Source organism: Hylobates moloch, unplaced genomic scaffold (genome assembly GCF_009828535.3).
Source record: "Hylobates moloch isolate HMO894 unplaced genomic scaffold, HMol_V3 SCAFFOLD_10, whole genome shotgun sequence".
Lineage (NCBI taxonomy): Eukaryota > Metazoa > Chordata > Mammalia > Primates > Hylobatidae > Hylobates > Hylobates moloch.
This window is the reverse complement of record NW_026652285.1, coordinates 99,828,055-99,853,649: the sequence shown is the minus strand read 5'-3', so window position 1 is coordinate 99,853,649 and position 25,595 is coordinate 99,828,055. Positions and strand designations below refer to the sequence as shown.

General features: G+C 48.1%; 1 protein-coding gene across 2 annotated transcripts in view; it reads right to left on the bottom strand.

Moving 5' to 3' along the window:
- The window catches only part of STXBP1 (syntaxin binding protein 1), an 80,566-nt gene that overhangs the window by 6,553 nt on the left and 48,418 nt on the right, over positions 1–25,595 (bottom strand). Inside the window, exons 6-19 of one of the 2 annotated variants that reach the window (XM_032165183.2) lie at positions 24,617–24,720; positions 22,472–22,620; positions 20,489–20,573; positions 19,582–19,712; positions 17,691–17,798; positions 15,918–15,978; positions 13,840–13,905; positions 12,694–12,774; positions 10,002–10,140; positions 9,194–9,303; positions 7,728–7,829; positions 6,015–6,100; positions 3,714–3,868; positions 1,789–1,914 (exon numbers count right to left, since the gene is read on the bottom strand). In XM_032165183.2, the coding sequence (XP_032021074.1) occupies positions 1,805–1,914; positions 3,714–3,868; positions 6,015–6,100; positions 7,728–7,829; positions 9,194–9,303; positions 10,002–10,140; positions 12,694–12,774; positions 13,840–13,905; positions 15,918–15,978; positions 17,691–17,798; positions 19,582–19,712; positions 20,489–20,573; positions 22,472–22,620; positions 24,617–24,720 (1,487 nt within the window). In that variant the 3' untranslated portion in view covers positions 1,789–1,804. The remainder of the gene's footprint in view (positions 1–1,788; positions 1,915–3,713; positions 3,869–6,014; positions 6,101–7,727; positions 7,830–9,193; positions 9,304–10,001; positions 10,141–12,693; positions 12,775–13,839; positions 13,906–15,917; positions 15,979–17,690; positions 17,799–19,581; positions 19,713–20,488; positions 20,574–22,471; positions 22,621–24,616; positions 24,721–25,595) is intronic. The other variant, XM_032165184.2, reaches the window with a different exon arrangement.

Here is a 25,595-nt window from a genome sequence, read left to right as displayed (position 1 = left end):
TTCCATAGCCACACAGGTGCCCATGGAGGAGCTGGGGTAGAGGCTAGTCCTCCTGGCTCTGAGTCCAGGTCTCTCTCCACTGCTCACAGGCGACTCACACTCTGTGACTCACTGGGCCACATCTCAGCTCAGGTGAAGGGGCTTTTCCAGGGTCCATTGTCAATGATATACACAAAGTCAGGTACACAAAATATGGCCTCATGACAGAATATATAATAAGCTAAGGAGTCACTGATGTGATGGAAGCCTGCCATTTAAACATATAGGAGGTTCCCATCATATCTGAAGGATAGAAAGAGAAAGGAGGGAATGAGGACAATTTTGAAGATCAAAATTTGGATAGTCGGCTGGGCGCAGTGGCTCACGCCTATAATCCCAGCACTTTGGGAGGCTGAGGCAGATGGATCACCTGAGGTTGGGAGTTCGAGACCAGCCTGACCAACATGGAGAAACCCCATCTCTACTAAAAATAAAAAAAAAAAATTAGCCAGGTGTGGTGGCGCATGCCTGTAATCCCAGCAACTGGGGAGACTAAGGCAGGAGAATCACTTGAACCCAGGAGGCAGAGGTTGTGGTGAGCCGAGATCATGCCATTGCGCACTCCAGCCTGGGCAACAAGAGCGAAACTCTGTCTCAAAAAAAAAGATAATAATAATAAAAATAAAAATAAAAAAATAAAATTTGGATAGTCTACTAAGCAGACAATAGGTTCTGGGTAACAAGCTTGGTGGGAGACAGAAGATGCTCTCTAAAACCACACAGAGCATTAATAATAGGTTTATGCTGGGCACAGTGGTATGGGCCTATGGTGCCAGCTACTCAGGAGGCTGAGATAGGAGGATCTCTTGAGGCCAGGAGTTTGAGGCTGCAGTGTGTTGTGATCACACCTGTGAAGAGCCACTGCACTCCAGCATGGGCAACATAGCAAGACCCTGTCTTAAAAAAAAAAAATACATTTCTACTGAAAGGCTCTCAGACCCTACCAAGGGACTTCAGTGGGAGAGAGAGGGTATGACTACTCAACTCTTGAAAGGATCCACAGAATTAAAAGTAATTACTAAAAGAGCAAATGACCATTAAGTGCCGTTTCCTGCAGAGGAACATGAAACAAAAGCTCTTCCCACTAAAGATTGGAGTTCCCCAAGCAGATGGCGGCTTGTGACCCAATTACCCTTTATAACTTATTTCTTGAGAAGTGCCTGTCCTAGGAAAAAGGTATTCACACCATCCGTCCAGCTGCCACTAACCTGGGGTCTATTCTACATTGCCTGCCAAGCTTCCCTCACGACCAGCCATCTCCACCACTGCCTGCCTTCCTGGACATGGTGTTCCCTGAATGTCCACTGGCCTCACTCTCAGACCCCCACACCCAGCACAACCAGGACACTCTACATTCCTTGTGGGGGCCACAAATTCATCCTAGACCAGCAGACTTGGGCACTGTGCCTCAGGCATCCCCCAAAACTTCAGTTCCCTCTCTGACAACTGTTCACAGCAGTCATTATCATTTTTAGTTTCCACTCAGCGGCCTGCAGGTGTCTGAGCAGTGCGGAACCCAAGGCATGAGTGAGCCAGCAGGTCAGAGCCCGGAGGGTTCATGGCAGGGCTGTGAGGGCAGCACTGGACACATTTTCAATCGGTGTTGAGAACTGCAAGCATTTTCTTGTTGAAACAAAATCAAATAAATAATAAACTAAAAAGGAAGAAATAAAGAAAAAGAGTGACGGAATAATCAAAGAAAGCCCTTCAGAGTGGAAGAGTTTCTTTTCTGTAATAAGCTGCTTTTACTTTGTTTCTTTGGCTCTCACTCCATTGTTGGAGCCTGATCCTCAAAAGATACCCTAGAGGACTCCCTGAAGTCGGGGTGTCTCAGGTCCATGAGAAATTTGGTGGGAGTAAGAATGTGAGTAGAACCTGTGGGAGAACAGAGGCCAGCTGACTGCTTGAACAAAGGTACGTCACAGGAACATGCCAACTTAGGCCTACATTTTATGCAGCCAATGAGGTATGAGAAAGCAAGACACACACACGTGCACGCATGCATACACATACACACAAGCGCGCACGCACACACATGGTAGCAAGGCGGCTGGCATGCACAAAGCAGGGGAGGCCACACAGCGGACGTCAGCTGTCTGCGCGAGGCCCCTCCATGAATCTTCATGGGCAACTTCATATCCCCAGGTTCCCACCTCCCGATATATGGAACCTCAAGTCAGGTCTAAAGATGAAGGGGAAGATTTACACCCAAAGCCTGGCCGTGACAGCTTCTGTCCGGAAAAGCTGTGTTTGAGCTCAGAATTACTCACTACATTCATGCAATACATATGCAAGCAGGGAGCAGAGAGCTTTATCACCGGGGCTATACAACAGAAGGGAAAAACAGTTATGTGCAGAGCTGGTGACCTGACACGGGAAGCTTGAGGGCTGCAGCGGGGAGGTACAGTCTCCCCACTGGATTGTACTATCAGAGAGGCGGCTGACAGCCCCAGATCCATCTTGAAAAACCCAGAAACAGCCATGTGGACTGGTTTATGGAGTCTGCTCACTTGGATAGCTTGTGGGGGTGCTGTGACTTGCTCACCCCAAATAGGAGGTATAAAACTGCCACTTGTTATCGAGATCATGACTGTGCCTGGGATTAAGACCAGTGGTGGGCACCTATGGGAGAAGGTCAGCGATGCCTCCCAGCTGGGGCAGCTCAGGGCCTCTTCCTGTAGCAGTTCATGTGTAAGTGGCCTGAGAGGCCATCCTTGGCCCTGGAGAGTATAATTCCCCACTGGGTGCAGAGCACACCCCCTTCCAAAAGGAGGCCAAGAGCCCTGGCCTCACTCCTTGCTCGGCATGAGTCTGTTTCCACTGAGGACAGAGCCCAGCCACGGTAGTGAACATGACAGCTTCTTGCCAGACAGTGTTGAGAGGGACTCCCAGGCTGGCGGGTACCCTCCATTTTGTTAAGGGCAAAACAGAACAAAAAGGGAGGCATCTGGAGAAAGCAAGACTTTTCTTAGCTCGTTCATCTTCTTCCAGCCCTAAACATCATAGAAGCCCCCAAAGGCACGAAAAAGGAGAAAAGTCTCCTGCTGCGTTAAGCTAGCTCCTACGAGTTGCTTCCTCTCTTTTGGAAAACGAACAGGAAATATGAGAAAGGGCATGGCAGACCTGGAAAGTGGTTGGAGGTGGCTGGGGGAGCCCTGGGCAGAGTCCAGCGGTCAGGCAGTAGTTTCAGGCAGCACCTGCTCACAGCTGTCTGTCCATCTCCACCTGACAGGGCAGCGATTGACTGCCATTCACTGCCCATTCCTGCCTGGGCATGAGGCCAATGCCAGGAAACTGACAGACCTCATCTTGGGCCTAGTTCAAGGCTGTGAATGAGTATTACTGATCCCGTTTTGCTGAGTAAGGAAATGGTTGGAGAGCTGGAGCCACTTGCTCAAGGTCACCCACTTGCAGTTTGCAGGGCAGGAATCTGAGCCTGAGTCTGCCGGACCCTGGGATCAGGCACTTCCTACCTCATGAGGCTGCCTTCCATTGAGAGACTCAGCAGGGCAGACCAAGGAGGGAACCCTTTGCCCCTAGCTACTGCTGTCCACAGTTACCTAGAGACTAAGTTTTGTGGGTCAAGGGAGTCTATGACAGATGCGACACCAAAGCGTGGAATGGAGTCGAGGTGCGATGCGGCGGCGCCTTCCGCTGGAAGCATGGCCACTCACCTATCAGCACCTCCCACTTTCCGTTGGCCTGGGTCACCTCGTAGGCGCAGCGCATCTCATTCAGGCTCACACCCCCAAGGATGAAAATGATGAGGCGGGGGCCACTGCGGTACTCGCCTGGGGCCTTGTTCTTATGCCAGTGCCCATAGCGGGCGCTGAGAAAGAGAGAGAGAGAAAGAGAGTGTCAGTCGGTTTATTTGCACTCACGGCATCTAGTGCTTCATACCCCAGTGGTTTGTTTACATATTAGGTCTGTACACTTGTGCCCCAAACAGAGTAGATGCTTAGTGAGTGCTGGCTGAATTTCACTGCAATGCAATTTTCAAGTGGTTTGGTTCCCAGGAATAGAGTCACTATGAATGCCTGTGCTGCTGTGACCTTGTCACTCTTAGAAACATGCAGGCAACAGACAGGATCAGTTCAGCTCTGACACTTGCTGGGTCAAGTTCTGTAGCATCCCCCTGCTAGAGGCTCATGCAGACGTCTACCCCAAGTCGCGCATGCCTCTGAGCTTGCCTGGATGCTCTGCTGTCAGTGCACAGTGATGACAGTCTAAGATCTGCCTTCAGGCTGGCACATAGATCCCCTGAAAACATGTACTGAGTGAGTGCCTCTTGCAGGCCAGGGCCTCCCCAGTACCACATCCCAAGGAGACACAGGCCTTGACCAAGAGGTCATCATTGAATGGGGCAGGTGGGGAGAAGGAAGTGAGCCCAAATCCTGGTCTGATGAAGAGCTCTGTGCTATACGGCCAAGCACAGGGACGCCCTGGAACCCTGTCCAGGCACCACCGGGGAGGCTTCTCCATCCCTGAGCTGCCTCCCGGAAATTGCGGCGAAGCCAGGGAGGAAGAGTACTTCAGTGGCAGGGCTGCTCCCAGAGGGGCTTCCTTCAATAGCTCTTTACCTTTGACTGAGAAACAGGAACAAATGGGTTGTTCCCAGGTTAAGAAAATGAGAAAAATGAGATGAAAGGAGCAAGTCCTTTCTGGCCACTGCAATGCGTCACCTTTCTTCCTGACTCATGACAGCCTTACAGTCACTTTCCAAACCAGGAAGACGCCTGGGGCACTGTTTGGGCCAACAGAGAATCTCACAGTCGCTTTCTTTCCTTGTGCAATCATTTGATATCCCATTCTCATCACCCAGCCTGACTGTGGCGCTACTGGGGATTTTGTATTTTATGCCATATTTGGCAATAAACGTTTTACCTCTGCTGCCATGAGAAGGGCTGCACAATGACACAGAGGCCACCACAGGCCTCTGGCCCAGCTGAAGCCAAAAGTGAACACAGAGAGAGGAGACGCAAGAGAGAAGACAGGCGGGGAAAGCAGGAGAGGAGGGACAGAGATGTGCACATCCTGGGGTGCCAGGTGTGGCACAGCTGCAGTGCCAGGGTCGCCCTCTCGAGCTGCTAACTCTACCATCCCGAGTGCGTGCTCAGCCCTGACTGTTCTCAGGAGCCACTGTGTGGAGAGACCACGTGTGTTACCCACTCGTCAGCTGGGGGACATGTGGGCTACTCCACACTTGGACTGCATGAGTAAAGCTATGAACGCTGATGTGCTGCAATTTTAAACAGGGTGGTGAGGGAAGATTGGAGAAGGTAACACTTGATTAAAGACCAAAGGAGATAAGAGGCAAGCCATGCAGACATATTTTTTCTTTGTCTGTTTGAGATGCAGTCTCGCTCTGTCACCCAGACTGGAGTGCAGTGATGCGATCTTGGCTCACCGCAACCTCTGCCTCCCGGGTTCAAGCAATTCTCCTGCCTCAGCCTCCTGAGTAGCTGGGACTACAGGCATAAGCCACCATGCCCAGCTAACTTTTGTATTTTTAGTAGAGACGGGGTTTCACCATGTTCGCCAGGCTGGTCTCAAATGCCTGACCTCAAGTGATTCACCCGCCTTGGCCTCCCAAAGTTCTGGGATTACAGGTGTGAGCTACTGTGCCCAGCCCATGCAGACATATCTGGGGACAGATAATTTCAGGCAGAGGGAAAAGCAAGTGCAGTGGTCCTGAGGCAGACGTAAGCCTGACTGTTCTAGAAGTGTAAGGAAGCTGGCATGGCTGATGCGGAGTGAGCGAGGGAGGAGGTGTGAGGGATGAATCAGAAAGGAACAGGATGCTGGAGGGGGAAGGGCCATGGGACCACTGTGCAGACCTGGCCCACGCTGCAGCTGCGGGGAGCAGCAGCGAGAGGGCTCTGGTAAATCACACAGCCACACAGTGGGATGGCCGCAGAGCTGACATCCAACCAGAGCTGGCTCCCCTCTGTCCTTGCTAAGGGATTTTCACCTACCTGACGGCGGTGGTACTGAAGGAGGCAGACGAACGGGTAGAGATATAAGGGTAGTGTTTGGTGTCAAGTTTGTCCTCAATAGTGTCCTAGAAGGAAAAGAGACAGATATTAGCTTGCCATCTGTCTGAAAAGTGCTGACGGGAACCAAGGCCAGATGATCTGTAGAACATGTCACTTGGCAAAGCCATGGTCAGGTTTGCAACAACCAGAGCTCCCTTCCCTGTGGCCAGAGGTGCCTAGCACAGGGCTCAGTTATAGCAGATGCTTTGTAACTGGCTGCTATACTGAGATAGCCTGCTTTTTAAGAGAAATTTTCTTGCTTCTCTTCCAGTTTATTCACTTTCATAATCTACATGAGGTTTTATAAATGATGCATTCTGTCCAATAAATTCCTGATACTTGCCATCAGCCTTGTAGAAACCAGGCACAAGCAGTGTCTCTCCTGCACGAAGGAGCCTTACCCTCTCCATTTTTCAAGTGTCTAATTATCTGGTGGGTGGACTCTCACCATCTACCTCCTGCTGTCTAGAAATCCACACTCTTCTTTACAGCTCCCACATGAAGCCTACACATGTCTCTTTAGGGGATCAGAGAGGAGGGGGAGCAAAACGGAGCAGAGAACAAAGAACAAAGGAGGGAATGAGACAGAGGGGTTGGCCATCCCAACAAGCAAAGAGATATAATTGGTTTCTAGATGTTTCATGTTCACCCATCCTTTTAGTTTGTGGATTTTAAAAATGGGAGCTGACTCACTCTATATATTTAAAATACATTTATATTAATGTACAATTCAATAGGAACACCTGGGCTGCCAGGAATTAACTAAGGGATCCCGAGAAAAACCCCTTCATTCTCTAGACCCCAGTTTTGTTCACCAATCAAGTTGGAAAGATCTAGTGGTGCAGGATTCTATGCAGGGTCTCTTCCCGCTACAAGGAGAGAAGGGAGTGACCCCACAGGGCTACTGTGGTGGCCACCACCATATACACCTTCCAGCCAACAACTGCAAAAACACCTGCTGCACTAGAGGCTCTGTGCAGACAGAGCAGCTGAGGGGACAGGACCAACAAACGAAAAGGCGACCCGAGGCACCAAGAGGCACATGTGCACTGAAGAGTCCAGGGGAGGCCTCCGTGTGCTGAGTGGTCAGACAGGTGGGGCAGCGGATGGAAACGGTGAGATTCAAGCGAGGCTTTGATGGAAAGCAGGATCTGGGAAGGGGAGTGGAGGGGTGAGAACATGCCAGGCAAGGGGCTGCTTTGGCCAGAGGAGCAGAATCCGATTTGCTGGTGTGTGGAGGCTCAGGTAGGGAACAGTAGGAGGAGGGCAGGGCAGGGCAGGCAGGGCCGCGTTGGGGAGGTGTGCTGAGCCACTGCACCTGTGTGGAGATGTGATGTCACTAATCTGACCTTTGAGATGCACTTGGACCCCTCTGGATGCGGCACCCTAGGGGGGTCTCTATTATAGGAGCTGAATGCTCCAAGACATAACAACAAACAGATCTGGGGCTGTGCTTCACAGTCTCTCAGCTCTTCATAAACCCCCAGGGCAAGGGGCACCATGAGGGCCAAAGGAGGCCCGGATGCGAATCCTCAAGTGGAGGCAGTACCCGTGAAGTCAGCAGCACCTCACAGCAGGTGAAGCTGGAAGCATCCAGGCTGACAAGCCAAGGGCCCTGGGCCTGGTTCTTCCTCCCTGTGCCCCAGCACTAACCTCCATGATGTCCTTGATAATTGGAGTCCACCGTGAGAGCTGGTAGGTCTGCTCGCTGATGCGCTCCTTCCGCTCCGGCTTGCTCCGGCGACGCAGCGTGGACTGCATGCACACACACACCAGGTTAGAACCTGAGTCAGGGCCACTTGGGCCCTAGGTGACCTCTGCTACTCTCTGGAAATTCTCTGAAGGACCCCAGAGGCAGCACTGGCAAACAGTAATGGGGGGGGATGGCTTTCCATGGAATAGCCCCAAATGTGCCCTTTTGGGAACCTGGAGCAAACTTGTTCTTTAGTCATAAAAAGGCCGGGCTTGGTGGCTCACACCTGTAATCCCAGCACTTTGGGAGGCTGAGGTGAGCGGATCACCTGAGGTCAGGAGTTCACGACCAGTCTGGCCAACATGGCGAAACCCCGTCTCTACTAAAAATACAAAAATTAGCTAGGTGTGGTGGTGTGCACCTGTAATCCCAGATACTCAGGAGGCTGAGGCAGGAGAATTGCTTGAACGTGGGAGGTGGAGGTTGCAGTGAGCCAAAATCTCACCACTGCACTCCATCCTGGGCTACAGAGTGAGGCTCTATCTCAAAAAAAAAAAAAAAAAATCATAAAAAATGGCAAACATAGGTCAAGTATGTAAGTGCCATTAAAAAAAAAAAAACTCCAGGCAGTTGAAACAGTAGTTTGCTGCCTATTAGAGGAGGGCATACTGCTTGGAGCATGCCGTATCGCATTTCAGCAGCCCAGTTGCACTGAATGAATGCACATCTCCATTCTCATTTTGATCCCTCTTGTGAACAAGGGTTTAAAAATGCCAAACTCCTGCTAGTTACAGGGCTATGGTCTGGTGGTACTGGAATAGTTTTGTCTATAAGATTCCAGACGGAGAATATATGCAACCTTAGCTTTGTTAGTGCAGTGCCTATAGAAGACAAGTACACAGTGGGGCTGTGACATGCAAGGCTCATGGCAAAGTCCTCTGCAAGGGTCCTGGAGGCTTCACCCCACCTCTTCTAGAGCACATCACGTGGTCCAGGCCTCCCAGACAACCTGCCCTGACTTGGCTCTGAACCAACCCAGTGCAGAAGACTCAAAAGTGGCCAAACTGCTAGGTCTAAGTGTAATATTCTCATCTTCACAGGGGACGCTGAGGCTAAGCTGTCCAAAGGTGAGGCCAGACAGACCCTGAGACAAGACAGATAAAACGGCGGGGACCCCTGTTATGGTTTGGTTCCAAGACAGCTCAGCTTTCACAACTGTGAATGACTCACTGCTGTTGAGGTCTAGGTTCTTGGCTTTGTATCTCTGATTTATATATAGCTTTACACCTTTATCCCTCTGATTCCGTGTCTCTCTCTCTTGACGTACGAGTGTGTATCAGAGGATGCTGTATGTCAGTCAGAGCAGAAGCAGACAGATCTGCCAGCTCCCTTCCCGCCTCCCCCGGAACCTGAGCTGGCCTCTTACATCGGTAACGATGGGCACGCCGAGGTGAGCCATGTTGGTGATGATCTCACTATCCTCTGGGGGTATCTGGGCGTGCTGGATCAGTTTGTTCAGGTTTTCCTCTGTGATGCCTGAGGGTACAAGACACCCGATCACCACACACAGCCCCCATGCACCCAATGGGACAGGCCAGATGGTGGCCCTTCTCCCCTCAGGGTTAGTGGACGTTGCTCCTCTACCTCATCAGATTCACTATAGGTGAGGACATGAGGATCCCGATTCCCCTCCAGCCACTCTGCCTGAGTGAGGAACATCAGCAGCTGCCCCTATAGTCTGTGTTTCCATCTGCCCCCCGGCTTCTCAGCAACCCCTGCCCACCCCCACCCTGAATCAAAGTCAAATTGGACAAGAGTCTTATTATCTATCTTTTGTACAATGGACATTCCTGAGCAACTGTGATTGAACTGGGTAAAAGTCAGTTCTTTAAAGGCAGAGATTACCAATGTGATGCAAGTTAAAAATACCTGATGGGCATAGCTCTGGTAAACTGGCCACAAGGCCAAGCAGCTTTCCCTCTTTCCCCAGCCCTGTCCTCTTCCATCTACTCCGTACCATTTATTAAGTCTACAATGACCGGGGGACATTCAGCCTCTAGCTGCAGTGATCTGACTACACTGCATTTCCCCAAACAAAAAGGGCCCCTAGGATCTTCTTTTCCTTCCCCAGTCCATGTCTTTTCAATGACTTCGCTACTTTGTTTCCTCTTTCTCAGTTGTCTCAGTTTCCCCAAGACAGGGTCTGTGCCTTCCTCTAGGTCCCACAGCCCTACCATTCTTCAAAAAGATGTAGAGAAGGATGATGCGGATTTTGTCATAAGTGCTGACATTGGCATCCAGCAGAATGGGGACGATGGCTCGCATAGGGTCCTTGATCTTCTCTCCCTCAGCATCTGTGCCCATGGCCAGGTCCTAAGGAAAACATACCTCATTGGCTCCATCTCTCTGGTGACAGTGTGGAGGAACGGTAGCTCTTAGGAAATTCAAGATCCACAAATGTCTAGAACTGCCACCTTGGTTGGGGAAGGTCTTAAACAGGTGTTTCTATTCTTACAATGCACTGTCGTTAGCAGGAGTGTGATCAGCACTGTCTCCCACAGCATCAGTGAGGGTGGACAAAAGCCCTGAGTGCCACTTGCCCAACAGAAACCACAGTGATTTACCATCTTGTTTTAAAGTAGGCTGTTCACTATAGGTGAGTGCCAGTGTACTTGTGCCAGCTTCTCAGATAAAGACTCAATCCTGGCTGTGGGCGGTGGCTCATGCCTGTATTCTCAGCACTTTGGAAGGCTGAGGTAGGAGGATCTTTTGAGCCCAGCCTGGGCAACACAGCGGAGACCTCATCTCTACCAAGGCATGGTGGCACATGCCTGTAGTCCCAGTTACTCAGGAGGCTGAGGCAGGAGGATTGCTTGAGCTTAGGAGTTCAAGGCTGCAGTGAGCTATGATTGCACCACTGCACTCTAGCCCGGGTGACAGGGCAAGACCCTGGCTCATAAAAAAAAAAAAAAAAAAAAAAAAAAAAAAGACTAAATCTTGGAATCTTGGTAGGCCCTCTAGAGGTACAAGGCCCTGTGAGGGAGCGGGGCTTAAAGGGACGTGCTTCCCTCCCATGAAAAGTGCTGGGATTTTAGGACGCCTTTGTGTGGGTAGATTCTTTCCATTCTGCTTCCCCTCACAATGAAGCACATGCTTTTTGAGTTTGAACTGCTCTAGGGTTTTAACATGTTTTTAATCTTTCTACCATGTTTCATGAGTGAGGAAGGGAAAAAAAGAGCCCCCAAACCAGCAAATCCAAACCCCAGGAGATGAAGGGGAAGATAAGGGCTGAAAAAGAACTAGACATGAAAAAGAGTGAAGTGAACACAAGTTCCTGGCCCCGCTTCATGATGCAGGCAAGACTCAGATCCAGAGAAGGCAGCACGCTGGTCTCAGCCAACCAGGACTCACAGCTGCAGCTTCCTTTGTGGCTCTTAGGAGGTTGCCTGAAGGCTCTCTTTTTTTCTCTCAAGATCCCAAGAGTCATACAAATTCTGATCTCGAGTTCATAGTCTCTCTCCAGTCTGTGTCCCAGGAAGGCAGGACACACTTCTCATAGGCTGTTCACCTTTCAGTCCTACCACCAGCCTCAACAGACATTTGACTAGCAGGACATGATTTTAATAATGCAATTAGTTCAACAATACTTTTGATCACTTCTGAAAATTTGTAAACTTCCAAAATTAATCCCAAACTGCATTTTTACTGATTTAGGTATGACCTATTTTCTAGATGGCCAGGTTCTTTTCAAGAGGACACCTTGTGTTTGCTATAATCCCCTGTAAAATTGATGAATTTTAGCAGGGCTACTTCCCCTTATAAAATATCCAATGATACAGGACAGGGCTTACAATCCTAAGCTGAGCCTGTCACACCAAACCAGAGGATTGAAATCTTAGCTTCACACTGAGATCCTGAATTGTTTTTTTTCTATGAAAAGAGGCCAAGCTGAGGCTTCGGAATCTTATTATTATTATTTTTGAGACGGAGTCTTGTTCTGTTGCCCAGGCTGGAGTGCAGTGGAGCAATCTCTGCTCACTGCAACCTCTGCCTCCCGGGTTCAAGCGATTCTCCTGCCTCAGCCTCCCGAGTCGCTGGGATTACAGGCGTCCGCTACCACGCCCAACTAATTTTTGTATTTTTAGTAGAGATGGGGTTTCACTGTGTTGCCCAAGCTGGTCTTGAACTCCTGACCTCGTGATCCGCCCATCTCGGCCTCCCAAAGTGCTGGGATTACAGGCCTGAGCCACCACGCCCAGCCAGCTTCAGAATCTTTTAACGTCTTCTCTTCGCTTAGAAGTTGAACCATGGTTTTATAATGTTGAAACACTTGAAGAATTAGGATGAATCTAAGCCAGGATTAGTGACTCCACAAGACAACCTTGAAAAATGTCAGCAATGATTTCCCTTTTGCAGATGAAAAAAATGAAACACAAAGAAACAGGCACATCAAATAATCAGTGACAGAGAACTCAAACCCCAAATTCTCAATTTACAATCCTAATTGTGATCAGGGATGCTTTGGGCAAATTTCTGATTGCTACTGCTCTACCCTCTGTCAGCCTCGAAGTCTCCAAAGCTGGTCTGGCCATGGCAAGAGTAGAACACATTCAGAATATAAAATTCTGCCAGCCCTGTCAATGTAGGCCTCAGAACCCCACGCATCTTTCTTCACTCATTCCACGGAAAACAGAGCCTTTCAAAATAGGCATGCAAAATCCAAACAGCACAGCATTCCCAACTACTCTAGTCCCTACCATGGGCAGTGGAACCGCACTGGCTCCAGAGTTGAGAAAGCATGATCTAGCAGGCCTTCCCATCTCTATTTCCTATGATTCTGCAGGATGTTCAAGGTCAGATGTTAAAATTCTGCTGGGTAAATAGGCCTGGCAAAAACTTGCCGTGGCGGAAGGAGGAGAGTCCTACCTGCTCCACTCGGCAGAGTTTGTCTACGGTGCCTTGGTAATGCTTCATACAGTCCTCAGCAAGGTGCAGGTGGGTGGAGTACTAGGAAAAAGCACAACAGTTTGTGACTAAGGGACTAATCACGGATGCATGCAACATCTACCGAGCACCTACTACGTATAAAACACCACTGGGCACCAAGGAGTCGCTAGCCTCAGAAAGGAGGTAAAAAGTGTGTACAAGCGGGTACACAAACATCACAAAGTAGAAAGTGTTACATGTCAAAAGAGAGGGACAAACCACATTCTAGAAGAGTTAAGACGAAGGAGAAATCCTTTATGAGGGTAGGTGGCACCATGGTTTTTTTTTGAGACAGAGTCTTGCTCTGTTGCCCAGGCTGGAGCGCAGTGGTGCAATCTGGCTCACTGCAACCTTTGCCTCCTGGGTTCAAGTGATTCTCCTGCCTGAGCCTCCCGAGTAGCTAGGATTACAGGCACGTACCACCACGCCCAGCTAATTTTTGTACTTATAGTAGAGACGGGGTTTCACCATGTTGGCCAGGTTGGTCTCGAACTCCTGACCTCAGATGATCTGCCCACCTCGGTCTCCCAAAGTGCTGGGATTACAGGCATGAGCCACCACGCCCAGCCAATGATGGTTTTATTACTACAATGTGTCCACAAATTCTTTGATACTCCTCCTTTTAGGAGGCAGAGCTTCATTCCCTCCTTAACTGTAGGTTGGAATTAGTAGCTTGCTTCTAACAAACGATGTGGAGGAAGTGATAATGCATGGCATCCAGGATCAGGACATAAAAGGTATTGTGACTTCCTCCTAGCACGCTCTCTCTCAGATGGCTCACTCTGGGGAAAGCCAATGGCCCTGTTGGGAGGATGCTCAAGGAGCCCTGTGGAAAGGCCCATGTGGTGAGGAACTGAGGCCTCCTGCCAACAGCAAGGGAATAGGAAGGAAAAGATAAAGAGGAGAAAAGAAAGTGACAGGAAATAAGGTGCCTATCCCAGCCTTTCATTTCTTGTCTAATAAAAATTGAAGATGACTAAATATCTGTGAATTTCCATGAATCAATTAGAGTAGTAGGGCTTTGAGAAGTCTTTTTGCAGCTATTTCTACTCAATGATTCAAACAGATGATTTGGGGCTGCCATACCTTGCTGAGCTCTTTCTGGTACTGAGGCATCTTCTTCAGCATCTGGGACAGGTCCCGCATGGTGGTCTGTAAGGGAAAGGAAAGCACATGGTGTCACTCTAATGGCCCTGATGTTAGGAGGCTTTGCAAGGCTGGTGGGCACAGGACAGGACAGCTGCCCACACTAGGGTTCCCAAGCACACACTCCGTAACACTCAAAATGAATCTGTGAAACACAAAATCATGTGTGTTTAGATTTCCAGGCCTCTGGTTCAAAATTTTTTTTGATCCAAATATGATCGTCTTACAGGTTGGGAACTGAACTCTGAAGTCTAGCAGTTACATTTTATTCTATGCTTACTGGACTAGAAAGCTGTTGAGAGCTAATTCTTGCTGAGGAAAAAAAAACCCTTCTATTCACTGCTTTTCTTCATCCTCAGCTCAAGCAGCCTTAGCATCAAGTTTGCACTTCCTCCTGGCAGAAAGACTGTGGCTACGTGGACAGGGGGAGCACAGGGAGGTCAGAGAGGGTGGGAATCTGCACCGGATGGGCAAGACGGGTCTGTGTGCTTTCTAACTGTGTGGGCCATCTAATCCCATCCATTTACCCAACAAAAATTAACTGAATTACTACTATATATATTACTACCAGGAACTATTACGTGCTGGAGATACAAGGACAAAAGAAAAAAAAAAGAATCTCTGATTCACAGAGAATCAGAGCATCCAGGAGAGGAGCCAAAGCACTGCAGAGATCAGGGCCCTTCGAGGGGACTCACCAGGTAGTGTGGGTGCATGTGGCACAGGCATCTGCCTAGTCTGGGTAGTGAGGAAATGTTGCCTGAGCCAAAGAACCTGGCCAGGTCTGAGGCAAGAGGACCCTGGCGTGGCTGGAGCAAGGAGGCAGGGCAAGAAGGATAGGGGCAGAGATGAGACCAGAGAGAGGCCTGTGGGGCTGATGATCTGGGCTTTGGAAGGGGTGGGTGTGTGTGTGTGTGTGTGTGTGTGTGTGTATTGTGGATGGGAGTTATTCTAAGGGGAACAAGAAGTCCCTAAATGGTTTTAAGCAAGTGAGTAACACAACCAGAGTTGATTTTGGTAACTCCACTTCCCTTGACGAAGACAGATGTGCCACCTCTGATAAACAGGCAGGATATGGAGAGGCCCAGGTAAGATAGGTTATAAATTCTAATTTCACCACAAGTTAAAAGAAGGTCTCACAGTTCATTCTTCTGACTTAAAATGAATCATGATCCAAAACAGTAAATATTAACCCTCAGAGTAACAAAAAGCAGTTGTCTGTAAATATCAAAATGCAGGGGCTCTGGATCTGTATTTTTTTTTTTTTTTTTTTTTTAGACAGAGTCTGACTCTGTCACCCAGGCTGGAGTGCAATGGTGTGATCTTGGCTCACGGCAATCTCGGCACCTCCTGGGTTCAGGCAATTCTCCTGCCTCAGCCTCCCAAGTAGCTGGGATTACAGGTGCCCACCACCACGCCCAGATAATTTTTTGTATTTTTAGTAGAGACAGGGTTTCATTATGTTGGCAAGGCTGATCTTGAACTCCTCACCTTGTGATCCACCTGCCTGGGCCTCCCAAAGTGCTGGGATTACAGGTGTGAGCCACCACACCCAGCCTGGATCTGTATCTTAAATGTAAAAATGGCCAGGCATGGTGGCTCACGCCTATAATCCTAGCACTTTGGGAGGCCGAGGTGGGCGGATAGCTTGAGGTCAGGAGTACAAAACCAGCCTGGCCAAGATGGTGAAACCCCGTCTCTACTAAAAATACAAAAAAATTAGCCAGGGGTGGTGGCGCACGCCTGTAATCCCAGCTACTCAGGAGGCTGAGGCAGGAGAATTGCTTGAACCCAAAATGCAGAGGTTGCAGTAAGCCAAGATCCTGTCACTGTACCTCAGCCTGGGAAACAGAGTGAGACTCTGTCAAAATAATAATAATAATAATAAAAGCAAAATAAAAATAAGGCAAAATGATATAAACTAAGAGAGGGACATATCCGGAGGAGGCAGCTTCCCTGCTCTTAGAGAGAAAGCAGGGACTAATTTACTGGGCATTTGAGCACTGGCATGGGTTTACCTTCTCTCCAGTATTCATTCTCTTGCTAGAAGAAAAATCTTTCAGAGACCGGGTGACTTCCCTGGAAGATAAAAGAAGGCAGCTAAGTTTCACAGCAACACCATGGACCTTGCTATGGATGCTATAGGAATCATGCAATTTTTCCTTTAGGAGTATGTGATGAGTTTTCCTGCCAGTAAGGTATGCATTTAAAGTTATTTTTGGCCGGGTGCAGTGGCTCACACCTGTAATCCCAGCACTTTGGGAGGCCAAGGTGGGCAGATCACCTGAGGTTGGGAGTTCGAGACCAGCCTGGTCAACATGGTGAAACCCCATCTCTACTAAAAATACAAAAATTAGCTGGGCATGGTGGCACACTTATGTAATCCCAGCTACTTGGGAGGCTCAGGCAGGGATTGAGAATTGCTTGAACCTGGGAGGCAGAGGTGGCAGTGAGCCAAGATTGTGCCACTGCACTCCAGCCTGGATGACAGAGCAAGGCTCAGTCTCAAAAAAAAAAAAAAAAGAAAGAAAAAGAAGTTATTTTCTAAGAGAGAAGAGAGACACATAGCTTTTCTAATTAATATTTGAAACGAGTGGTCTCCAGAGTGGGGTGTACCAGATTATTCAAGGAGAAAAGAGAAGAAAATATTAGAATATCTACTTATGTTTATTTTACCTCATTATTTTCAAATTTATATTGGAATATAGTGAAACATAATTCATGTTTGAAAAATATACAAACATATATATTTATGTTGTAAATACACACATTAGTACAATAAAGCATTTTAAATTCATAAATACATTTAATTTACTGAAATATGGGTTAATATCTTTTTTATTTTTTGAGATGGAGTTTTGCTCTGTCGTCCAGGCTGGAGTGCAATGGCGCAATCTTGGCTCACTGCAACCTCTGACTCCCAGGTTCAAGTGATTCTCCTGCCTCAGCCACCTGAGTAGCTGGGACTATAGGCACACGCCAGCACACTCAGCTAATTTTTGTATTTTTAGTAGAGACGGGGTTTTACCACGTTGGCCAGGCTGGTCTCGAATTCCTGACCTCAGGTGATCCACCTGCCTCGGCCTCCCAAAGTGCTGGGATTACAGGTGTGAGCCACCACGCCTGGCCACAGGTTAGTATCTTTTGAAGTTGAGTGATCAAAAAAGTTTAGAGACCTCTTCTCTAAACAACATAACTATACAAGGCTGTATTATTTTCTCACTCTTCCTTGGGAATTTCCTGAATATATCACCAACTCACCGTAGCAGAATGTGTCTTTCTGAAAAAGCAGAATCATTATCTATAGCTTAAAGGTCTTACAACAACGTTTAAATATTAGAAACATTCTGAAACATTTTCAGAGCTGGATACAGTTTAGTAGGGAGACATCAGCTATTGCTCAGGAACTGTAGGTAAAACAGGGAAGGCTGTATACCAGCTATAAAAAAGAAAGTCCAATTGTATACTGTGGTATTTGGGTCTTTCAATAGAATGAACTAGCTTTAAATTTTTAATGTTTGTAATGCATTTTTATGAGAGAGCTACATATGTTTTCCAAGAATCCTAAAAGCAGCCCTAATACAGAATTGATTTTCTAACTTCATGAAGTTGGAGTAGCTCAAGCTCAGAGAACAGAAGGGATTTATCATTACGGGTTAGCATGTTGGTGACTCTGCCAAGGAAACGAATTCACACAGCGATGAGCCCCCGCGAGGTGCCCGGAGTGAACGCATCATCAACAGCAGCTGAGGAGAGGCGCCTTGCTGGAGAAGGGGGCAGGGGGCTCTTACTGGGACACCTCTGCGATGTGCTTGTGGCGCAGTGCTATCCACAGGTCGTCGTCCTCGTCCAGGAGCACCTCCTTCACCCGTGCTTCCCCGATGCCGCTGGTCTCGTACCTAGGATGGAGACGGGACTCAGGTGGAGTGCACTGTCTCCACAACATTCATCGAACCCTCTTCAGCTTACAGCAGCAGCAGCTCACCACCCTCAGCTGCCAGATGTTCACGAGTGCCGTCACAACATTGGACCTGTCAGCCAGGCCTGCTGTGGCAGCACTGACCCGGGCTGCAATTCCTTGGGTAGGAGAGACTCAAAGCTCTATTCAAAGTCAACCGACTTGAAATTCTGTCTTAAAATCTTCTGGGTCAGCTGATACAAGCTCCACCTGAGCTGCCTGGTCCAGGGCATGAAGTCAGGTCATACATGAGTTTAGTTATTTATAGGGGAAAGGCAAAGATCACATCTGTCCCTCTGGAAAGGCACTGGGATGTCATCCTCAATGTGTGGTGCCTAAATAGCTTCCAGCAGCTGCCTGCAGTGGGCCCTTGGCACCAATCACGTGGGAAATCGTGAACAGCTGGAGGAAGCACAAATTATAGCTACCAAAAGGGAGAACCGAGATTCATTCATATTTTTAGAATCTTCATTTTGAAACCACTGTCTTTATGATGGATGCTATTAAATGCCATGAGAACAATGTCTGTTCTCATACAGTCTGTTTCTCATACAGTCTGGCTCCATAAAAGGAAAAACTGGTTTTTAGAAACTAAATTTCTGATGATTGTTACCAAGAAAAATGTTTTTTATAAATGAAGAAAACAGCTCCTCTGTGAGGAAAGTTCAGTACGAAACTTCTGTTGATATATTTCATCATCATCATATTTTAGGATCTATAAACAAGAAGTTTCAACTCTGCCTCCAGAGAGGCAGAACCAATAAAACAGAAAAAATTTCAACTCTGAATGAGATACACACATAAACACAAAAATCAGCATATTAACATATCCAAGTAGGCTATGACCTGAGGTGCTGTGAGCTGGGAACCAAAGACCTAAAGTGCTTGTCCTCCCCAAAAAGAGAACAAGTCATGAGTTCCTGCCTAGAAATGCCACATGGATTTGGGGAACTCACAGAAGAACTTACAGGCTAATTTGCAAGGCTGTATCAATGAACCGTTTTTCCTAGGGTTAAAAACGCTCTTTTGCTGGGCGCGTTGGCTCACACCTATAATCCCAGCACTTTGGGAGGCTGAGGCGGGCGGATCATGAGGTCAGGAGTTTGAGACCAGGCTGGCCAACATGGTGAAATCCTGTCTCTACTAAAGATACAAAAAATTAGCCGGACATGGTGGTGGGCACCTGTAATCCCAGCTACTCGGGAGGCTGAGGCAGGAGAATTGCTTGAACCCGGGAGGTGGAGGTCGCAGTAAGCTGAGATTGCGCCAAGGCACTCCAGCCTGGGCGACAGGGCGAGACTTCGTCTTAAGAAAACAATAAACAAAAAAACTCTCTTTTTCTGCCAGGTGTGGTAGCTCATGCCTGTAATCTCAGCACTTTGGGAGGCTGAGGCGGGCAGATCACGAGGTCAGGAGTTCGAGACCAGCCTGGCCAGCACAGTGAAATCCCATCTCTACTAAAAAAATACAAAAAATTAGCTGGGCATGGTGGCACACGCCTGTAACCCCAGCTACTCGGGAGGCTGAGGCAGGAGAATTGCTTGAACCAGGAGGCAGAGGTTGCAGTGAGCCGAGATTGTGCCACTGCACTCTCGTCTGGGCGACAGAGCGAGACTCCATCTCAAAACAAACAAACAAACAAAAAAACCCGTTCTTTTTCTAGACATATTTTTGGTTCATGTGCAGAGCCGTGTGCACTCTGGGGTCTGTAACACTGTACTTACTTGTATACATCATTTTCGATAGGCAGCAGATCATAACTCATAGCCTGAAAAGTCAATTCGTGGAGCACAGGGGAGCTGGGGTCAAAGCCTCGATCCAGGATCAGGAGCTGGGAGCGTGCCTTGTCTGGGCCCTGGGGGAAAACAGGGAGATGCTTCACAAGCCACCCAGCCAACTCCGGCTTCTCCACCTATCGAACCCCTCTTGTAAAGGAGGGCAGCAGGAAGCAAACTCTGAGGTGCAAAGCTACTAACGCAGCACAGAAGTCTACTGCTAGATGAGATCACCAAAAATATCCTAAAAGACTCCAGTGTTTCTATTTCATAGCACGCGCACTTAGAGGCAGATATGAAACGCTAGGAGCCGAAGTGAGTTTCTGTAGGAAACTGCCCAAGTTCAACTACAAATGGGGCAACCACCCTCCAGTGTGCCTGGGACTAAGCGGGTTCCCGGGACCTGGGACTTTCAGTTTTAAAATCAAGGTGGTGAGGAAACAGCTCTGTATCTTGATTGTAAGATGGTTACATGAATCTATCCATGTGTAAAACTGCACAGGACTGTACACAGAGCATGTGTAAAAGCCAGTGAATGCTGAATGAGCTCTGAAGAGTGTGTCAGTGTCGATTTTCTGGTTTGCTATTGTGCTTCTGGGGGTTTCCCAGGACATGGGCCATTCACAGCTGCAACCAGGAAAGCCCTGGCAAACGGAACAAGTTGGTCACCCTGGCCACGCTGAACACATGTAGATTGCCCTGCCCCAGGGGCTTCAGGCATTTTACTGGAGGCCAGTCCCCAGGAAAAGCAGCACTGACACACACTCTGTGGCAATAGAACCAAGCTGTCTCTGGGACTGTCACACAAACACTGCGGTTCTTGGTAAGAGAACCACGTGGTCCAAGCCAGACTTACCTCTCCCATTGTTGGGTCATCAGCTTTATAGGCATCGAGTTTGTCCTGGATTAGCTGAGCCAGCAGGGCATTGTCCTTGTATTCCCTGACAAAGGAGGGGTGACAGAGCATGAACCACCCAGCACCCATGATGGTGCTGGCTGCCCCCGGGAAAGGAAGCCAAGCAGTGCAGCGGGGTTAGGGGAGACATGAGCATTGTCTGTATTCGTGTTTTTACAATGAGAGTATAATTAGAAAGGAAAAGCAACATAAAACACTTAGCTCAGTGCTTGGACCATAAGTAAGTGATTTTCTTATTGCTTTTTTCCAGAATGATCTAAGTGGAAACGGACGTCTTTCCAAGCAGCTTCAGATAAACTGCTGCACTTCCACTGGGGGCCCTGACCAGTCAGTCAACCTTTTGCCACGATCAGGCTCCCAGTTTGACTCCCATGATTCTCACTTCCCTCAGTTCACATTCTCTTGGGTCTTGTTTTGTTTTGTTTGTTGGAGAGTGACATTTCAGCTGGCATGGCCAGAACAATGTGAGAACCTTTGAACCTTTTCTCATGGCTGGGTCTGACAGCACTCCCTGGGCCCCACCTGACCTGACGCTGGGGCGGTGGCTGCCTGCTTCCTGGCCGGTCTCAGCACTGCAGCGGCCCCACTACCAGCCTGAGCTCCCGCCGGTCAGTCAGGAGATGCCACCTAGGTCCCATTTCTGAACTGCCAGCCGGCTTTGTCCATGAGTACCAACAGTAGAGGGAAGCCAGGCACTGGGACAGCAACTAGGAGGCGTTTTTCTATGGCCACAACTTCCAGGAGACAATGAGGTCACAGGATGGGTGAGCCCATAATCCGTGGCACCACCAAGCTCTTGGTTACCTCGGCACAATGCCTTGGCAGCCTAAGCCCTTCGTGCCCTACCCCCAACCTGCTGGCAGTTCCGAGTCCACCTCTGCACCCTCTCAGATTCTGTCCTTACCTGTCCACCCCGTTCCCATCACTCCAAGACCAGGCCCTTTGTTCCTCCTGCAGTGGCCTCCTGGTTAGCCACCCCTTCCGGTTTTTCCCTGCCCTGACTCCTGCTCATACTCCAGCCCTCACTCTCCCAGAGCGCTGTGGTCACCCCCATACAAATCCCCCATAGGTTTCCAGTGATAACCACAGAAGGACATAATCCCAAACCTGACATCCGAGACCTCCAGAACTGGCTTCATTCCACGCCACTGCTGTACACATACGCTGTGCTGGACTACCCGTCTTCCCAAAATGTGCCCCACATTTTCCCAACTCCAAGTTTTTGTTTATACCAAATGCAAGAGCCACTGTGCACACGAAATGCTGGCCTCTCTCTCCTCATGAGCTTATCGTCACCTGTGGTCTGCAGATGGGCTTCACCCTTGGCTCAAAGGGCCCTCTCCCTACTGTGGCTGTCCCCAGCACTTGGCCTGTCCTATCTCACAGGGTCGAGCCTGCAGGGGTACATCTCTCATGCACACACATGCTGGAAGGCACATCCCACCCATCCTCCCTGATCATGGGCCGGGTCTTCAGCTTCAAGCACCCCCAGCACTTAGCACACAGCAAGCAAGTGAGGAATGTGTGGCTTGATAAAATCTGAGGAACATGTCCTTTGGAGAATTACTCTCTTTGTATTTTATCTTACTCTGAAACATCTTTAGTAAAGATAGTATTTGTTTTTAAAGATTAGAAAGGGATTAAAAATGGTAGGCAGCCTGAGTTGCAGTTACATAGAGGTTCACATTTTCGTTATTCAATAGTTGATTTATGCTTTTTTCTGCATGTATTATTATATTTCACTACAACATTGAGAAGATAACAAAACCATTGGAAGAATAATTTTAAGTGAGAGATGCTCAAATTCTGATCTTCTTGAGACAACTGTCAAAGGAACCTTAAGGCCAGAGGAGGAGTCCAGGCCAGCTCCTCACTTGGGGGACACACGGGATGCTACTCCAGCAGACTGGTGTGCTGCCTTACCCCCGATACCGCACAGCCGGGTACTCCTTCAGGGTGGCACAAAGGGTCGCGATCTGCTCTGCCAGGCGCTCCAGTATAGGATTCTTCATCTGAGCCTTGTGGGGACTGTAGAAGCTTTGGAAAGAGTCAGCAGAGTCCAAGGAATAGACCTGGGGAGGAGAAAAAGTATTAATACATATTGTGAACTATCAGAGACTATCAGAGTATTCTCCGACCCTGGCAGTGAGTCTACAGAATATGTCCCTGTTTCTTCCACAAATATATGCTGGGTGCCTACCACGTGCCCATGTGCTAAACACTTGGGAACTATTAGTGACCAAAACATCCCTGTCCTCAAGGAGTTTGCAGTCTAGTAGGAGAAAGCAGACAATAAATATAATGAAAAGCGAATTGTGTGGTCCTGAGAAACTGGCAAGTATATGAGAAAATATCAGAGCAGGGGAGGATGTCCAGGAGGGCTAGACAGGGAGGACACCAGGACTTGCTGAGAAGGTGACGTCTGAGCAAAGGCTTGAAGGTGGGATGTTTATCACCAGCAGGGGACTTCCACATGGAGGGAACAGGTAGTGCCAAGAACCTTGGGCGGGTGTGTGCCTAGGGTGCCTGAAGAACAGTGACAAGGCCAGGAGAGCAGAAGAAGGGATTAGTGTGAGACTACACTGGAAATTCTAAGCTTAGTTTCAATAAATAAGAGACAAGCCAGATACTGTGCTGTGACTGTGGGCAAATAAAGGAGCTATTTATGGATTTAATAATACCTTATCTTCAGTAGTATGTTCTAAGTATTTGTCTTTTCTTTTTTTTTTTTTTTGAGATAGAGTCTTGCTCTGCTGCCCAGGCTGGAGTGCAGTGGCATGATCTCGGCTCACTGTAAGCTCCGCCTCCCAGGCTCATGCCATTCTCCTGCCTCGGCCTCCCAAATAGCTGGGACTATAGGTGCCTGCCACCACGCCCAGCTAATTTTTTTGTATTTTTAGTAGAGATGGAGTTTCACCATGTTAAATAGGATGGTCTCGATCTCCTGACCTCATGATCCGCCCGTCTCGGCCTCCCAAAGTGCTGAGATTACAGGCATGAACCGCCATGCCCAGCCCTATTTGTCTTTTCTTTTTCTGTTTTTTTTTTTGGAGTGTGCTAGAATTGAAGATTCTCTCTTAAACGACTGAGTCTTCCAGTTATCAGTATTCTCTTAAATTCTCATTTATATAAACTAACTTAATCTTAAAAAATGGTATTTAAAAAAGTTTACTTTCTTAAAATTTCTGAAATATAATATTGTTCAATATGCTAAAGCTGGATTTTGTTCTATCCAGGTGGGGATGGAATGCATAGAAGAAAAAAAAAATTCCTTCCCCTAAGCGGTGACAGGCTTTAGGCCAAGTGAGAAGGAAGCCTGTTTTTAAACGTTCACACTATATCTTACGCATCTCTCCTTCTTTAAGAATAGGTCACTCTCTGGTGTCTCGAAGCTGATCTGTAAAGATCCAATATGCCACAGTCATCTTTTAGCTCCATAAAATGCATCAAAGTCCTGTGGTTTTTGTTTCCTTGTCTGGTAAGACAAGACATTTTAACAACTCTTAAAATACCAAGACAAGTTGTGTCTGTTCTCTCACAATCAGCTTCACCTTTATTTGTTTAATAATTTTGTTTGTTTCCAAGGGAGTGCTTTATGGGCCTGGCATTTGGCACTTGAAGTGTTAACGGCTAATGACGAAGGCTGCCATCTGCTCTCTCAGCACATGACAAGCTGAGGTTATCTCCACGTAAAAAACAGTCTCCTTCGCAGCAGATGGGATGCTTCTGCTCCCCACCCTTGCTCTCCTTCCAAGCTCGTTTCTGATTGGCTACTCTGTGGTTATTCAAGGAGTCAGCCAACAGGAGTGAACACTGAGAGCAAGGATGAAATGCACACAAAGAAAGGCACAAGGCTGAAGCAAAGTCAGAAACAACTGGAGAGTAAGATGAGGGCAGGGGCAGGCCCTATGAAATACTATTTCCATTCAGTAAACATCCACTTATAACCTGTCATTTGGCAATTCAGAGCATGGTACCTTCCCTCCCCAACTCTTTAGTAGGTCCCACCCCACCCTCTCAGAATAAGACAGGATGCAGATTTCCTTCACACCCCCTACTCAGGCTCACCTGGGATTCATACGGGAGAAATGCAATATTGATTTCCGTCAGAGTTTTGATGACTTTGGCTGCTCGAGATTTTACCAGTTCATTAAACAGGGCATCTGGACAAGCTGCAAGCATGACAAAAGACAGTTGGCTTTCCTGTCCATTTGCTGGTTCATTTAACAGCTGCACATGTACAGTGGGCTCTTATTTTATCAGGATTTTTTTTTTTTTTGAGATGGAGTCTCACTCTGTCACCCAGGCTGGAGTGCAATGGCGTGATCTTGCTCACTGCAACCTCCGCCTCCCGGGTTCAAGCAATTCTCCCGCCTCAGCCTCCTGAGTAGCTGGGATTATAGGTACCTCCTGTCATATCCAGCTAATTTTTGTATTTTTGTAGAGATGGGGTTTCACCATGTTGACCAGGTTGGTCTCGAACTCCTGATCTCAAGTGATCCACCCGCCTAGGCCTCCCAAAGTGCTGGGATTATAGGCGTGAGCCACCACACCCGGCCAAAATCATTCTTCTGCTATATCCTTTCTATTTTCTCAGTGGTGAGTGCTGTGGGAGTTTATCCCTAGAGAGAAGATCTCTGGGTGAATTCTTACTGTTTTATACTCTGTAGCTATCCAGGTCAATTCATCTCCCTTTGCTTCTCCGCTAGGATCTGAGCATAAAATCTTCACAACATAAGAAAACTAATTCTAGGGTAATGATGCAGGTTCTATCTAATACAAAGACTACTGGATTGGAATATCTTTGTAGTTGAAAAATTAATGGAAACATACTATAGCACACAGTGCCAACTGGAAGTCTACATAATGAAATGCCAAGCCTCAGGAAGGTCATTCTCAGCACCAAGCCTGTCAGTCCTGAGAAGAGGTGCTTGTGTGCTATTTTTCAGCAGGAAGGACTGCATGATCTAGTGGGTTTGTATTTGTGTGCACTTATTTTTGTCTCTTATGCAATTTGTCTTCTGAAGAGAAACTAGCAGATTGGGAC